The sequence below is a fragment of the Trichechus manatus genome, unplaced genomic scaffold (genome assembly GCF_000243295.1).
Source record: "Trichechus manatus latirostris isolate Lorelei unplaced genomic scaffold, TriManLat1.0 scaffold00111, whole genome shotgun sequence".
NCBI classification, from domain to species: domain Eukaryota; kingdom Metazoa; phylum Chordata; class Mammalia; order Sirenia; family Trichechidae; genus Trichechus; species Trichechus manatus.
Genome location: NW_004444047.1, coordinates 5234812 through 5252945, shown reverse-complemented (window position 1 = coordinate 5252945; position 18134 = coordinate 5234812). Strand labels below are relative to the sequence as shown.

General features: G+C 41.4%; 1 protein-coding gene across 1 annotated transcript in view; it reads right to left on the bottom strand.

Moving 5' to 3' along the window:
• POLN (DNA polymerase nu) overlaps positions 1-18134 on the bottom strand; it is a 204286-nt gene that overhangs the window by 167082 nt on the left and 19070 nt on the right. Inside the window, exon 2 of the mRNA XM_023737981.1 lies at positions 789-868. Within this exon, the coding sequence (XP_023593749.1) occupies positions 789-868 (80 nt within the window). The remainder of the gene's footprint in view (positions 1-788; positions 869-18134) is intronic.

The following is an 18134-nucleotide window of genomic DNA, read 5'->3' as shown; positions in this document are numbered from 1 at the left end:
GTCCTTCCCCAGCTCTCTAAAGGTGTGGCTCTTTAGGCTGACCAGCTCCTAATCATGCTTTAGATCTCAACTCAGTTATAATTTTCATGCTTCAGGAGGATGTCCCAGACTCCTCTCCCCAACACCCAGAAAAAGCAAAAGAAAACAACACAAAAACTGAGTTAGATGTCCCTCCTATTATTCCCAGAACACTCTGTCCTTACGTCTACCGCTCATTGCAATGTGTTGCAGAGATTACTGCCCTTCTGTCTTCCCTTTTCCCTCATCCAAATTAGACTATAAGCTCCTTGAGAGGAAGAAGTACTCTTTTGACCTTCGTATCCTCAGTGCCCAGTGTATAGCAGATACCTAAGTATTTGCTGAATAAATGAGGGTTATGTTGTTAAGAAGCCCTGGAGGTGCAGTGGTTAAAGCGCTCAGCTGCTAACCAAAAAGGTCTGTGGTTTGAACCCACCAGCCATTCCGCAGGAGAAAGAAATGGCAGTCTTGCTTCCGGAATGATCACAGCCTTGGAAACCATATGGGGCCATGTGTTTGGTTTTGGGTTTTTATGTTTTTGTTGTTGTGTGTCATCAATTAGATTCCAACTCATAATGACCCTACAGGACAGAGCAGAACTGCTCCATGGGCTGTAATCTTTATGGAAGCAGATCGGCAGGTCTTTCTCCCAAGGAACTGCTGGGTGAGCTCAAACTGCCAACCTTCCGCTTAGCAGCCGAGCACTCAACCATTGCACCACCAGGGCCCTTTATGAGGATTTATAATTATTCATATTTACATTGATTTACCTTTCTTCCCAGTGATTGATTCTTCCCATCTTCATGTAGTACTGAAGACTTAACACTGGATTTGCATACCACTTCTGCAGCTTTTAAAAACAAAAAAGAAACATGGAACATTAAAGAAATATTGAAATCTAACTCATATAATAAGTTAAACATTGAAAATAGCCACTACAGTCATGCTATTTACTCATTATTAACTTACTTAAAATAATGTAATAAAACTAACAAACAAAATGCATATTGCCATTGCAGTAAGCATTTATGTAAAGTATCTTCAAATTAATTGGAGATAGATCTATGGAATCGTGAAATGTTTATTGAAAATTACTACATGGCATTTGCATTTGAATATTTCATTCTGACAACTCAAGGCCAACATTTTACAGAAATCTTATAAATATTAAAGGTTTGAGGAAATTCTTAGACTGAATAACACTGCAATGGAACAACCAGAGGTTCTATAAAACACCATTAATACAAACTTCTAATTTAGAATTTGTTTTACTTTTAATATACCTAAGCCGAACAGTAAGCGAAGAAGAAGGATTCAACTTCAGGCAATATGACTCTGGAATCTGTGTGCACTCTCTGACATAAGTTCCCTCTATAGTAGCAATAACAACGAACAAATGCAAATGGGAGGAAATCTTTTTCATTAACAATAAGAAAAAAAGTTTTACTCAAGAAAAATTTAACAAGAAAGGCGCAGGGCCCTTGTCATGATTAAGGTTGTGTGTGAACTTGGTTGGGCCATGATTCTCAGTGGTTTGGCAGTTATGATGTAGTTTGGCAGCTATCTAAGGATGTAATCACCTTCATAATGCAATCTGATGTAATGACCTCCATGATGAAATCTTCTATGAGCAGCCTATCAGTTGAAAAGGGGTGTGGACTGCATCCAATATAAGTGGACTTTCTGGCAAAGCTCTTTGGCTCTTGCTGTCTCTGGACCCTGCAGCTGGCTCCTGTTCATCTGATCTCCGGTTCTTGGAACTTGAGCTAGCAGCTTACCTGCCAATCTTGGGATTCATCAGCCTCCACAGCCTGTGAGGCAGCAGCCTGCCAGCTTACCTGCCAATCTTGGGTTCGTCAGCCCCTGCAGCTACATGGGTCAGGAGAAGCCTCCAGCCTGACATGGGCTCAAACATAACAATGATTGTGAGGATGGCGCAGGACTGGACAGTGTTTCGTTGTGTTGTGCATAGGGTTACTGTGAGTTGGAACCAACTCGATGGACCTAACAACAACATATATATATATTTTCACACATGCTTCGCTGCTCCAGGTTCTGCCCATTGGTAGGATTCCCCTTCACCACTGTCCTTCAGGGAGGTCCCAGAGAAGGGCTGCAGTGCTGCTGCTGTCCACTTTCAATTGGTGCCTGCCTATTGCACAGATCCATCTGTAAACCAGGTACCAGTTTTCTCTTCCTTAGTCAACTGATCATAAGGAACTCCCCATGAGGTCATAGGTGCAGACTGGGAGTTGGAAGGTAATGTGACAGGAGTGCAGATCATGGGCATTTGGGCCACTTCCTCATTTAACTGACTTGTGCCTTCAGGTCCTGCTCCGGGCCAATCTCATATACATACTGCTTCCATTTAATGATGGAGTACTGCTGTACACATTTGACTTCATGGCTCTGTGGATCAGACAACACACAGTTCATGTCGGCAGCTCAGGCCACATGGTGACTTGGTGGTCCATGGTTAAGCATTCAGTCTCTACTAAGGCCCAGTAACAAGTCTAGAGCTGTTTCTCAAAAGCAGTTACCTGCACAGGATGGCAGGTAACTGTGTGTGTGTGTGTGTGTGTGCACGCACGCGCGCTCCTTGGAAACTCTATGGGGCAGTTCTACTTTGTCCTATAGGGTCACTATGACTTGACTCGACAGCAATGGGTTTTATATATATATATATTCTAAGGGTCTACACTGTGATTCAGCAATAGGGGCCTGCCAAAGACTCCAAACAGCATCTCTATCTGCCACTGACACTTTAAGCACCATCGGATCAGCTGGATCATATGGCCCAAGTGGCAGAGTGGCTTGCACAGCAACCTGAAATTGTTGCAGAGTCTTCTTTTGTTCTGGGTCCCACTCAAAACAGGCAGCTTTTCAAGTCACTTGATAAATAGGCTAGAGTAGCACATTCAAATGAGGGATATATTGCCTCCAAAATCCAAAGAGATCCACTAGGTGTGGTACCTCCTTTTTAGCTGGAGGGGGGGCAGATGCAATAACTTACCCTTCACTTTAGAAGGAATTATCTCGGCATGCTCCACACCACTGGGCTCCTAGATTTCACTGAGGTGGAAGGCACCTGAATTTTTGTAGGGTTATTTTCCCACCCTCTAGCACACAAACGTTTTACCAATAAATCCAGAATGACTGACACTTCTTCTTTACTAGGTTGAATTAGCATAATGTCACCAATGTAATGGACCAGTGTGATGTCTTGTGGAAGGGAAAGGTGATCATGGTCCCTGGGGACTAAATTATGACATAGGGCTGGAGAATTGATATACTTGTGCGGCAAGACAGCGAAGGTGTATTGTTGGCCTTGCCAGCTGAAGGCAAACTGCTTCTGGTGGTCCTTCAAAACAGGTATGGAGAAAAAAGCATCAACCAGGTCAACAGCTGCATACCAAGTACCAGGAGATATACTTTTCTCAAGCTATGAAACCACTCTTGGACAGCAGCTGCAATGGGAGTCACTACCTGGTTAAGTTTTCGATAATCCACTGTCATTCTCCAAAATTCAACTGCTTTTTGCACAGGCCAAACAGGTGAGTTCAATGGGGATGTGGTGGGAATCACCACCACTGCATCCTTCAAGTGCTTGATGGTGGCACCAATCTCTGCAATCCCTCCAGGAATGCAGTATTGCTTTTGGTTTACTATTTTCCTAGGTAGGGGCAGTTCTATTGGCTTCCACTTGACTTTTCATACCATAATAGCCCTTACTCCACTTGTCAGGTAGCCAATGTGGGGGTTCTGCTAGTTGCTGAGTATATCTATTCCAATTGTGCATTCTGAAACTGGGGAAATCACTATAGGATGGGTTTAGGGACTAACCGGAGCCACTGTTAGATGAACCTGAGCTAAGACTCCATTAATAACCTGACCTTCATACACACCCACTCTGACTGATGGGCCACAGTGATGTTTTGGGTCTTCTGGAATTCATGGCAGTTCAGAGCCAATACCCAGTAAACCCCAAAAAGTCTGATTATTTCCTTTCCCCCAGTGAATAGTTTGATTATTTCCTTTTCCCCAGTGAACAGTCACTTGTAAAAGGCCATAGATTCCTTTGACAAAGGCTGGGAGAAAGATTAACAGTATATATTTTTGGAAGTGCAGTGGGGTCCTTCCTCAAGGGGATCCAGCCTCCCCTTCATTCAAGGGGTTGTGGTCTTTATACTCACATTGATTGAGGGTCTTTATACTCATTGACTGAGGGGCTGTGACTCTATTCTGGTGATTTGAGTCAGACTGTCGTTCACTTGACATAGAATTCTTCCACTTGTACAGATCAAGTAAATATTTAGTAGATTTCCCACCTATTTCACTCCTAGGGATACCATGACTAAGTAGCCAACACCATAAGTTCATATGAGTCAGACTATTTTGATTACTGCTTTGACTCCACTGTCCGTTATGATAACCATGCCTATTTTGTCTTTGTTGATTGAGTGTTGCCGTTTGGCCCCTACTACCATGGGGTCTAATCAGCCCCCCTGTAGTTAGGTGTCTCAATTCAGTTACGGCAGCTCCCACTGTCAAATCTGACTTACATAAAATAGCAATCACAGCAGTCTTCAAGGATACTGGGGCTCCCTTCACAAAGTTGTTCCTCACCATTTCGGTAAAAGGTATGTCCTCTCGGAACTCTATGTGTGGGTCTGTGGGTCTAACCTGATAAATCCACTCAAACATGCCATTTTCCCTAAGCCTTTGGATACCTTCTTCTACAGTATACCAAGGCAGAGCTGTACTTCAGCTTGATTTAGTGTAGGCCACAGCATAATCTATGCTTCAGCAACACAACCAAATAAACTATTAGATCCTTTCCTAATCTCTCGAGCTGAAACACTGAATGAAGAATCTGTGCTTACTGGGTCCATATCAATAAACTCAGACTGATCCAAACTTATGTTTGGATCATTATCCCACACCCTTAATAGCATTCCCACACATATTCTCCAGGTTTCTGTTTGTACATATTAGAAAAGTCAAGCAGTTCTTTTGGAGTATAGCATACCTCCTCCTGGGTCACACTTTGTACTTCACCTTTTGGGGCTCGCTGGGACTTAAGTCTATTTATAGCTCTAGAAAGCAAAAATGAGTGGTGGTGATGTGTTTCGAGAACACTCAGCAATGTCTTGTAAGGCATCTGCCTCAGGCAATGCCCCAGGCAATGACTCAGACGCCGTCCCAGGTGATATCTCAGACAAAGGCTCCTCAGACACAGCTGGGTTAATATCATCAGATGAGGGTGGAGGGGCTAATGGTTTTGTAGGGAGGAGCGATTCTATGGAATTTAGGGGCTCAGTGTCCCCAGCTTCCTGATTATCTGCCCATATGTCCCCATCCCAAGTTTTAGGATCCCACTTCTTCCCAATCAATGCCCTAACTTTAACTTCAGACACCACTGGAGGTTGGGAATTCAACTGGCATTGTAAGTCAGTCATTATGATAAGACTCTGGGTTTGGTTATCAGCAATATCAGTTCTGTTACTATAAGAAATAAGGCTTTCTTTCAGGGCACAAGTGGCAATTTTGAGGTTGTACATGTGGCGCTCAAGCTTTGACTCTGAGCTTAGACTGTGATGCCCTGAGCTCATCCCTTTCTTTCACCACTTTGTCTAGTGAAAGTAGGACCAACCAACCAGCTTCCTTGTACTTCTCATTCTGACAAAATTGTTGAAAAGTATCAAACGTGATCACCCAAAGCCTTACCTCTCACCAACACTTGATCTATTGGTGGTGATATTCATGTATTTCTATTTCCACCTCACACCATGGATTAGCAGTGCTCTCTGCACTACTGGAAGGAGAGTCATCAATATCTTTAAGACTAACCAGACTTGAGAACCAATTTAGAAAATTCGTCCTTATAATTTTGTTTCTCTAGAACCACTCTTGGTACTGAATATCTTAGGCTGGGTTGTCTAGAGAAGTAAAACCAGTGAATATATATATATACACATACATACATACATACATATGGAGCCTTGGTGGCGTAGTAGTTAAGACCTCAGCTGCTAACCAAAGGTTGGCAGTTTGAATCCACCAGCTGCTCCTTGGAAACACTATGGGGCAGTTCTACCCTGTCGTATAGGGTCGCTATGAGTCAGAATCAACTTGATGACAACAGGATTTTTTTCATACATGTATATATGTAGAGTGAGGGCGAAAACAATTTATATCAAGGAAATGGCTCACGGCTGTAGAGGCTGGAAGTCTCAAGCCTGTAGGTCAGGTGTCAGGCTAGAGGCTTCTCCTGACTCATACAGCTGCAAGGGCTGACAAACCCAAGATCAGTAGGTCAGACAGCAGGCTGCTGGCTCAAGTTCCAAGAACTGAAGGTTAGATGATGACGAGCCAAGTGCAGGATCCAGAGCACAGCAAAAGCCAGCAAGTTTTGTCAGAAAGTCCATATATATTGGATGCTGGCCACATCCCCAAGGAAACTCCCTTTCAGCTGAATGGTTGCTGCTCACAGCAGATCTTATCATGGAGGTGATTACATTATAGCAGACCTCAACATGGAAGTGACTACATCATTACATAACTGCCAAACTACATCGTAACTGCCAAATCACTGAGAATTATGGCCCACAAGTAACCTTACTCCTGGCTATCTGTTTCATAGAAATATTTGCTACAGTAAATAGATTTAAACCAAAAAGTTTATTGCAGTATGGTTCTTTATGGCAAAAACTGAAAGCAAAATAGATACCCATCAAGAGGGGAAATGATGAATATATTATCACATCCACAGCATGAAATATGTAGCCATTGAAAAGAATAAAGTAGAGCTACATTAGTTAACTTGAGGAATCCCTCGGTTGTGTAAACTGTTAACATGCTTGGTTGCTAACTGAAAGGTTGGAGATTCAAGTTCACCTAGAGTCACCTGGTGATCTTCTCCCTGAATATCAGCAATTATAAGCCCTATACAGCACAGCTGTACTGTGACACACATGGGATCACCATGAGCCTGAACTGGCATGATAGCAATTGTTTTTTTTCTTGGAACTGAAGTTGACTTGAAGATATGGAAATCTGTGACTGTATGATCCTATTTTTTAAAGCAATGAACAAATCGCCCTATTTATGGATATGAATATGTTATATATGTACTATAGCCTAGGTCTGGTTCCCTGGAAGTCAGAATCTGAGATGAAGGTTAGAATTTAGAAGTTTTATTGGGGAGTACTTTCAGAGTCAATAGTTGTAGGGAAGTGAAGGAAGCAGGACTGGGCCAAGGAAGAAGCTGAGCCAAGAGGCAGTCACTACAAAAGCCTCAGCCCATCCTACAGTATGCTCTGGACCGGGAATGGCCCTGTAGAGTTGTCTTCACTGGGGGAAAAGAACTGGGCTTTTATACCTCAGCATAACTGGAGGTGGGCTGCTCCTGAAAGGAGTGTGACCTTGGGCAAAGAAGCTCATTTTAGCAGTCACAATCAATAAGAGGGAGCTGTGTTATGAACAACACTCCCAACAGCTTGTGGATGACAGCTTCAGCACTAAAGCACTCATTACAGTTCATACTTTGTCCTGCTCAGATCCACTTGCTTCATTTAAGTTCGGGGATAGTTCCTTCAGGATTCTGGTGGCCTCTTTTCTTGGGGGAAACTCATAAAAGATATTCACCTCCCTCCTCTATTATCCATTCAAGGGTGCCTCGTTCTTAGTTTGTACCTCTGCTGGTCTAGGTGGCTCACCTAATGGGGCGATCTAAACTCTCATGCCTGAGAAGTTTGAGCGTGTTGTCACCATGCCCTTCTAAGGCTCCTGCATATGTCATCAAATTTGGGCAAGGGAGTATCAAGAGGTGACCAATCATATCACCTGGGTGTCAAATATACGCTTCCCTGCCCCGTTATGCAACAGCAGCTCTTCTTCCTCCTGATGTTGTTGTGTGCCACTGAGTCGATTCCAAACTGTCCCATAGGGTTTCCTAGACTGTAAATCCTTGTGGGAGCAGATCACCAGGTTCTTTTCTGCCATGGAGCTGATAGTGGATTCGAGCCACCTACCTTTCAGTTAGCAGCCTAGTGCTTAACCATTGTGCCACCAGGGCTCTTTCCTCCTCCTGATAACTAGGGTCAACTACCCCTGCAGCTACCACTCATCTGTCAGTTTGTCATATTGTGACGGCTTGCGCGTTGCTGTGATGCTGGAAGCTATGTCACCAGTATTACAATGGAAGTGAATCCTTCAGGATGGGAGGCACTGAAAATATGACTGGGAAAGAGCTGCCTTCTCAAAGTAGACTCGACCTTAATGACACGGATGGAGTCAAGCTTTCGGGACCTTCATCTGCTGATGTGGCAAGACCCAAAATGAGAAGAAACTGCTGTAAACATCCATTAATATCAGAACATGGAATGTACAAAGCATGAATCTAGGAAAATTGGAAGTCATTAAAAATGAAATGGGATGCATAAACATCAATATCCTAGGCATTAGTGGGCTGAAATGGACTGATATTCACCATTTTGAATCAGATAATGATATGGTGTACTACGCTGGGAATGACAAATTCAAGAGGAACGGTGGTACATTCATCGTCAAAAAGGAACATTTCAAGATCTATCCAGAAATACAATGCTGTCGGTGATAGGATAATATCCATATGCTTACAAGAAAGACCAGTTAATACAACTATTATTCAAATTTATGCAACAACCATTAAGGCCAAAGATGAAAAAACTGAAGATTTTTAACCAACTTCTGCAGTCTGAAATTGATCAAACATGCAATCAAGATGCACTGATAACTACTGGTGATTGGAATGTGAAAGTTGGAAACAAAGAAAAAGGACCAACAGTCGGAAAATATGAACTTGGTGATAGAAACGATGTGGGAGATCTCATGATAGAATTTTGCAAGAACAATGACTTATTTATTGGAAACACATTTTTTCAGTAACATAAACGGCGACTATACACGAGCACCTCACCAGATGGAATACACAGGAATCCGATCGACTACATCTGTAGAAAGAGATGAGGGAGAAGCTCAATATCATCAGTCAGAACAAGGCCAGAGGCCAACTGCGGAACAGACCATTAATTGCTCATATTCAAGTTCAAGCTGACACCGAAGAAAATTAGAACAAGTCCACGAGAGACAAAGTATGACCTTGAGTATATCCCACCTGAATTTAGAGAACATCTCAAGATTAGATTTGATGCGTTGAACACTAATAACCAAAGACCAGACAAGCTGTGGAATGATATCAAGGACATCATACACGAACAAAGTTTAAGGGACCATTAAAAAGACAAAAGAAAGAAAAGACCAAAATGGATGTCAGAAGAGACTCTGAAACTTGCTCTTGAATGTCAAGTAGCTAAAGCAAAAGGAAGAAATGATGAGGAAAAGAGCTGAACAAAAGACTTCAAAGGGTGGCTAGAGAAGACAAAGTAAAGTATTACAATGACTTGTGCAAAGACCTGGAGATAGAAAACCAAAAGGGAAGAACACGCTCAGCATTTCTCAAGCTGAAATAACAGAATTAAAAATATAAGCCTCAAGTTGCAATACTGAAGGATTCTATGAGGAAAATATTAAATGATGCAGGAAGCATCAAAAGAAGATAGAAGGAATACACAGAGTCACTATACCAAAAAGAATTGGTCGATGTTCAACCATTTCAGGAGGTAGCATTTGATCAGGAACTGATGGTACTAAAGGGAGAAGTCCAAGCTGCACTGAAGACATTGGTGGAAAACAAGGCTTCAGAAATTGACAGAATATCAATCGAAATGTTTCAACAATCGAATACAACACTGGAAGTGCTCACTCATCTATAATAAGAAATTTGGAAGATAGCTACCGGGCCAACCAACTGGAAGAGATCCATATTTATGCCTATTCCCAAGAAAGGTGGTCCAACTGAATGTGGAAACTATTGAACAACATCATTAATATCACACGTAAGTAAAATTTTGCTGAAGATCATTCAAAAGTAGCTGTACAATACATCGACAGGGAACTTCCAGAAATTCAAGCCAGATTCAGAAGAGGATGTGAACCAGGGATATCACTGCTGATCAGATGGATGCTGGCTGAAAGCAGAGAACACCAGAAAGATGTTTACTTGTGTTTTACTAACTATGCAAAGGTATTCAACTGTGTGAATCATAACAAATTATGGATAACATTGTGAAGAATGGGAATTCCAAAACACTTAATTGTGCTCATGAGGAACCTGTACGTGGATGAAGAGGCAGTTGTTCAGACAGAACAAGGGGACACTGCATGGTTTAAAGTCAGAAAAGGTGTGCATCAGTGTTGTATCCTTTCACCATACCTATTCAATCTGTATGCTGAGGAATAGAAGCTGGACTATGTGAAGAAGAACAGGGCATCGGGATTGGAGGAAGACTCATTAACAACCTGCGTTACACAGATGACACAACCTTGCTTGCTGAAAGTGAAGAGGACTTGAGACACTTACTGATGGGGATCAAAGACTACAGCCTTCAGTATGGATTACACCTCAACATTAAGAAAACAAAAATCCTCACAACTGGACCAATAAACAACGTCATGATAAACGGAGAAAAGATTGAGGTTGTCAAGGATTTCATTTTACTCAGATCCACAATCAACACCCATGGAAGCAGCTGTAAAGAAATCAAAAGACACATTGCACTGGGCAAATCTGCTGCAAAAGACCTCTTTAAAGTGTTAATAAGCAAAGATGTCACCTTGAAGACTAAGGTGTGCCTGACCCAAGCCATGGTGTTTTCAATCTCCTCATATGCATGTGAAAGCTGGACAAAGAATAAGGAAGACTGAAGAATTGACACCTTTGAATTGTGGTGCTGGTGAAGAATATTGAATATACCATGGACTGCCAAAAGAAATGAACAAATCTGTCTTGGAAGAAGTACAACCTGAATGCTCCTTAGGAGCAAGGGTGGCAAGACTTTGTCTCACATACTTTGGACATGTTATCAGGACGGATTAGTCCCTGGAAAAGGACATCATGTTTGGTAAATGTCTTAGCTATCCTGTGCTGCTATAACAGAAATACCACAAGTGGGTGGCTTTAACAAAGACAAATTTATTTCCTTACAGTAAAGTAGGCTAAAAGTCCAAATTCAGGGCGTCAGCTCCAGGCGAAGGCTTTCTTTCTCTGTCGGCTCTGGAGGAAGATCCCTGTGATACATCAGTCTTCCCTTGGTCTGGGAGCATCTCAGTGGAGGAACCTTGGGTCCAAAGGACCTGCTCTGCTCTCCGCACTGCTTTCCTGGTGGTATGAGGTTCCCAGTTCTCTGCTTGCTTCCCTTTCCTTATTATCTCTTGTGAGATAAAAAGCGGTGCAGGCCACACCCTAGGGAAACTTCCTTTACATTGGATCAGGGACGTGACCTTAGTAAAGGTGTGATACAATCCCACCCTAATCCTCTTTAACATAAAATTACAATCACAAAATGGAGGACAACCACACAATACTGAGAATCATGGCCCAGCCAAGTTGATACACACATTTTTGGGGAGACATAATTCAATCCATGACAGTAGAGCGTCAGCAAAAAAGAGGAAGACACTCAATGAGATGGATTGACACAGTGGCTACAACAATAGGCTCAAGCATAACAAAGATTGTGAGGATGGCGCAGGACCAGGCAATGTTTCGTTCTCTTGTACATAGGGCGGCTATGAGTTGGAATCAACTCGAGGGCACCTAACAACAACAACAGTATCCCCTTGTTCTGTTCGAATGACTGCTTTATGGACAAGTACAGGTTGCTCCTGAGCACAATTAAGTGTTCTGGAATTCCCATTCTTCACAATGTTATCCATAATTTCTTATGATCCACAGTCGAATGCCGTCGCATAGTCGATACTGCTATAACCACTTTTGCTTATGTGTGATATTAATGATATTGTTTGATAATTTCCACACTCTGTCAGATCACCTTTCTTTGGAATGAGCACAAACATGGATCTCTTCCAGTCGGTTGGCCAGGTAGCTGTCTTCCAAATTTCTTGGCATAGATGAGTGAGCACCAGAGCTGTATCCGTTTGCTGAAACATCTCAATTAGTATTCCATCAATTCCTGGAGCCTTATTTTTCATCAGCACCTTCAGTGCAACTTGGAATTCTTCCGTCAGTACCATGAGTTCGTGATCATATGTTACCTCCTGAAATGGCTGAATGTCGACCAATTCTTTTTGATGCTTCCTGTGTCGTTTAATATTTTCCTTGTAGAATCCTTCAGTATTGCAACTTGAGGCTTGAATCTTTTCTTCAGTTCTTTCAGCTTGAGAAATGCCAAGTGTATTCTTCTCTTTTGGTTTCTAACTCCAGCTCTTTGCATATTTCATTACAATACTTTATTCTGTCTTCTGTAGCCAAACTTTGAAATCTTCTGCTCAGGTCTTTCATTTCATCATTTCTTGCATTTCCTTCAGCTATCCTACATTCAAGAGCAAGTTTCAGAGTCTCCTCTGACATCTATTTTGGTCTTTTCTTTCTTTCCTGTCTTTTTAATGACTTCTTGCTTTCTTCATATATGATGTCCATGATGTCATTCCACAACTCGTCTTGTCTTTGGTCATTAGTCAAATCTATGCTTGAGATGTTCTCTAAATTCTGGTGGGATATACTCAAGGCTGTATTTTGGCTCTCATGGACTTGTTCTAATATTCTTCAGCTTCAACTTGAACTTGCATATGAGCAATTGATGGTCTGTTCCACAGTCAGCCCCTGGCCTTGTTCTGACTGATGATACTGAGCTTCTCCATCGCCTCTTTCTACAGATGTAGTCAATTTGATTCTTGTGTATCCCATCCGGTGAGGTCCACATGTATACTCATCGTTTATGTTGGTGAAAAAGGTATTCATGATGAAGAAGTCATTGATCTTGCAAAATTCTATCACGCGATCTCCGGCGTCATTTCTATCACCGATGCTCTATTTTCCAACCACTGATCCTTCTTCTTTGTTTCCAACTTTTTCACTCCAATGATCAGTAATTACCAGTGCATCTTGATTGCAAGTTTGATCGATTTCAGACTGCAGATGTTGGTAAAAATCTTCAATTTTTTCTTCTCTGGCCTTAGTGGTTGGTACATAAATCTGAATTATAGTGGTATCAACGGTTTTCCTTGTAGGCATATAGATATTATGCTATCACTGACAGCATTTTACTTCAGGACTGACCTTGAAATGTTCTTTTTGACAATGAATGCAGCACCAGTAGTCTTTGTCATTCCCAGCATAGTAAATCATATGACTGTCCGATTCAAAACGACCAGTACCAGTCCATTTCAGCTCACTAATGCCTAGGATATCGACCTTCATGAGTTCCATTTTGTTTTTGATGACTTCCATTTTCCTAGATTCATACTTCGTACATTCCTCACTGATATTAATGGATATTTGAAGCTGTTTCTTCTAATTTTCGGTCATGCCACATCAGCAAATGAAGGTCCCAAAAGCTTGACTTCATTCACATCATTAAGGTCGATTACACTGAGGAGGCAGCTCTTCGTCAGTCGTATTTTGAGTGCCTTCCAACCTCATCTTCCAGCACTGTATCAGACAGTGTTCCACTACTGTTCATAAGGTTTTCACTGGCCAATTTTTCAGAAGTAGACCACCAGGCCCTTCTTCCTAGTCTGCTTTCGTCCAGAAGCTCGGCTGAAACCTGTCCACCGTGGGTGACCCTGCTGGTATTTGAAGTACTGGTGGGCATAGCTTCCAGCATCACAGCAACACACAAGCCACCACAGTACAACAACCAGATGCGTGACGGAGGCAAGATTTGACAGGCCTAAAAAAAACAAACAATAACACACATGAGGAGCATGCTTCTTAGTTCAATCAAGTCTACGAGACCAAATGGGTAACAGCTGCCCAAAAGCAAACACAAGAAGGCAGGAAGGGAAAGAAAACCTGGACATATGGACATGGGGAACTCATGGTGTAAAGGCAAAGGGGGAAAGTGTTGACACATTGAGGGAATTGCAACCAATGTCACAAAACAATTTGTATATAAATTTTTAAAGGAAAAACTAATTTGTGTTGTAAACGTTCACCCAACACACACACACAAACACACACGAGACAAAAGACCAAAATGGATATCAGAAGAGACTGAAAATTTCTCATGAATGTAGAGTAGCTAAACCAAATAGAAGAAATGATGAAGTAAAAAGAGCTGAACAGAAGATTTTAAAGGGCAGCTCCAGAAGACAAAAGTAAAGTATTATAATGAAATGTGCAAAGACCTGGAGTTAGAAAACCAAAAGGGAAGAAATGCTTGGCACTTCTCAAGCTGAAAGAACAGAATTAAAAATATAACCCTCAAGATGCAATACTGAAGGATTCTATGAGGAAAATATTAAATGATGCAGGAAGCATCAAAAGAAGATGGAAGGAATACACAGTCAGTGTACCAAAAAGAATTGGTCGAAGTTCAACCATTTCAAGAGATAGTATATGATCAAGAACAGATGGTACTGAAAGAAGAGGTCCAAGTGGCACTGAAGTCACTGGCAAAAAACAAGACTCCATGAATTTATAGGATATCAACTGAAACGTTTCAACAATCGAATACAACACTGGAAGCACTCATTCGTCTATAACAAGAAAATTGGAAGATAGCTACCTGGCCAACCAACTGGAAGAGATCCATATATGTGCCCATTTCAAAGAAAGGTGATCCGACAGAATGCAGAAATTGTTGAACAACATCATTAATTTATCACATGCAAGTAAAAATTTTGCTGAAGATAATTCAAAAACGGTTGCAGCAATACATCCACAGGAAACTGCTAGAAATTCAAGCCAGATTCAGAAGAGGACGTGAAGGAGGGATATGATTGCTGAAGTCAGATGGATCTTGGCTGAAAGCAGAGACTATCAGAAAGATGTTTACCTGTTATGCAGGGATGGTTCAACATTAGAAAAACAATGTAATCCATCACATAAATAAAACAGAAGAACCACATGATCTTATCAATCGATGCAGAAAGGACATCTGACAAAGTCCAACACCCATTCATGATAAAAACTCCCAGCAAAATCAGAATAGATGGGAAATTCCTCAACATAATTAAGGGCATTTATACAAAGCCAACAACCAACATCATCCTAAATGGAGAGAGCCTGAAAGCATTCCCCTTGAGAACGGGAACCAGACAAGGATGCCCTTTATCACCACTCTTATTCAGCACTGTGCTGGAGGTCCTAGCCAGAGCAATAAGGCAAGAAAAAGAAATAAAGGGCATGCAAATTGGTAAGAAAGAAGTATTCCTATCGGTAGATGATACGATCTTATACACAGAAAACCCCAAAGAATCTATAAGAAAATGACCGAAACTAATAGAAGATTTCAGCAAAGTATCAGGATACAAGATAAACATACAAAAATCAGTTGGATTCCTTTACACCAACAAACAGAACCTCAAGAGGAAATCACCAAATCAATACCACTTACAGCAGCCCCCAAGAAGATAAAATACTTAGGAATAAATCTAACCAGAGACGTAAAAGACCTATACAATGAAAACTACAAGACACTACTGCAAGAAACCAAACGAGACCTACATAAGTGGAAAAACATACCACGTTCATGGATAGGAAGACTCAACATTGTAAAAATGTCAATTCTACCCAAAGTGATCTACAGATACAATGCAATCCTGATCCAAATTCCAGTGACATTTTTTAACAAGATGGAGAAACAAATCACCAACTCCATATGGAAAGAGAACAGGCCCTGGATAAGTAAAGCATTACTGAAGAAGAAGAACACAGTGGGAGGCCTCACACTACCTGATTTTAGAACCTATTATACTGCCACGGTGGTCAAAACAGCCTGGTACTGGTACAATAACAGATACATAGACCAATGGAATAGAGTTGAGAACCCAGAAGTAAATTCATCTACCTACGAGCAGTTGATATTTGACAAAGGCCCAAAGTCTGTTAAATGGGGAAAAGACACTCTCTTGAACAAATGGTGCTGGCATAACTGGATACCATTCTGCAAAAAAAGAAAAGAAAACAAGACACATACCTCACGCCATGTACAAAAACTAACTCAAAATGTATCAAAGACCTAAATATAAAATCAAAAATGATAAAGATCATGGAATTAAAAATAGGGACAACAGTAGGAGCCCTATTACAGGACATAAACAAAATACAAACCATAACTAACAATGCACAAACACCAGAAGAGAAACTAGATAAGTGGGAGCTCCTAAAAATCAAACACTTATGCTCATCAAAAGACTTCACCAAAAGAATAAAAAGACAATCTACAGACTGGGTAAAAAATTTTGGCTACAACATATCCGATAAGGGTCTAATCTCTAAAATCCACAAGATAACTGTAACACCTCAACAACAAAAAGACAAATAACCCAACTAAAAAATGGGCTAAGGATATGAAGAGACACTTCACCAAAGAAGACATTCAGGGGGCTAACAGATACATGAGGAAATGCTCACAATCATTAGCCATTAGAGAAATGCAAATCAAAAGTACAATGAGATACCATCTGATCCCAACAAGGCTGCCATTAATCCAAAAAACACAAAACAATAAATGCTAGAGAGGTTGTAGAGAGACTGGAACACTTACGCACTGCTGGTGGGAATGTAAAATGGTACAACCAATTTGGAAATCGATTTGGCACTTCCTTAAAAAGCTAAAAATAGAAGTTCCATACAATCCAGCAATCCCACTACATGGAATATATCCTAGAGAAATGAGAGCCGTCACACGAATAGATATATGCACACCCATGTTCACTGCAGCCCTGTTCACAATAGCAAAAAGACGGAACAACCTAGGTGCCCATCAACAGATGAATGGATAAACAAATTACGGTACATACACACAATGGAATACTACGCAACAATAAAGAACAATGATGAATCCGGGAAACGTCTCACAACGTGGATGAATCTGTAGGGCATTATGCTGAGTGAAACTAGTCAGTTGCAAAAGGACAAATATTGTATAAGACCGCTATCATAAGAACTCAAGAAAAGGTTTAAACACAGAAGAAAACATTCTTTGGTTATGAGGCTAGGGAGGGAGGGAGAGGGGTATTCACTAACTAGATATACACAAGAATCATCTTAGGTGAAGGGAAGGACAACACCCAATACAGAGGAATCAGCGCAACTGGACTAAACCAAAAGCTAAGAAGTTTCCTGAACACAATCAAACACTTTGAGGGACAGAGTAGCTGGGGCTGGGGACCATGGTTTTGGGGAACATCTAGGTCAACTGGCATAACAAGGTTTATTAAGAAAATGTTCTGCATCCCACTTTGGTGAGTGGTGTCTTGGGGTCTTAAAAGCTTGCAAGCGGCCATCTAAGATGCATTAATTGGTCCCAACCCACTTGGAGCAAAGGAGAATGAAGAACACCAAAGACACAAGGAAAATATTAGCCCAAGAGACAAAAGGGGCCACATAAACCAGAGACTTCATCAGCCTGGGACCAGAAGAACTAGGTGGTATTCAGCTACCATCAATGACTCCCCTGACAAGGAGCGCAACAGAGAGTCCCAGATGGAGCGGGAGAAAAGTGCAGAGCAGAACTCAAATTCATGTAAAAAGACCAGACTTAATGGTCTGACTGAGACTGGAGGAACCCCTGAAGCCATGGCTCCCGGATGCTCTGTTAACCCAGAACTAAAACCATTCCCGAAGCCCACTCTTCAGACAAAGATTAGACTGGACTATAAAACACAGAAGAATACCTGTGAAGAGTGTGCTTCTTAGTTCAAGCAGATACACGAGACCAAATGTGCAGCTCCTGTCCAGAGGTAGGATGAGAAGGCAGGAAGGGACAGGAACTGATTGAATGGACACAAGAAAACAGGGGTGGAAAGTGGGGTGTGCTATCACATTACACGGATTGCAACTAACGTCACATAACAATACGTATATAAATTTTTGTATGAGAAATTAACTTGAGCTGTAAATTTTTACCTAAAGCACAATTTAAAAAAAAAAAAAGATGTTTACCTGTGTTTTACTGACTATGCAAAGGTGGTTGAATGTGCGGATCATTAACAAATTATGGATAACACTGTGAAGAATGAGAATTCCAGAACACTTAATTGTGCTC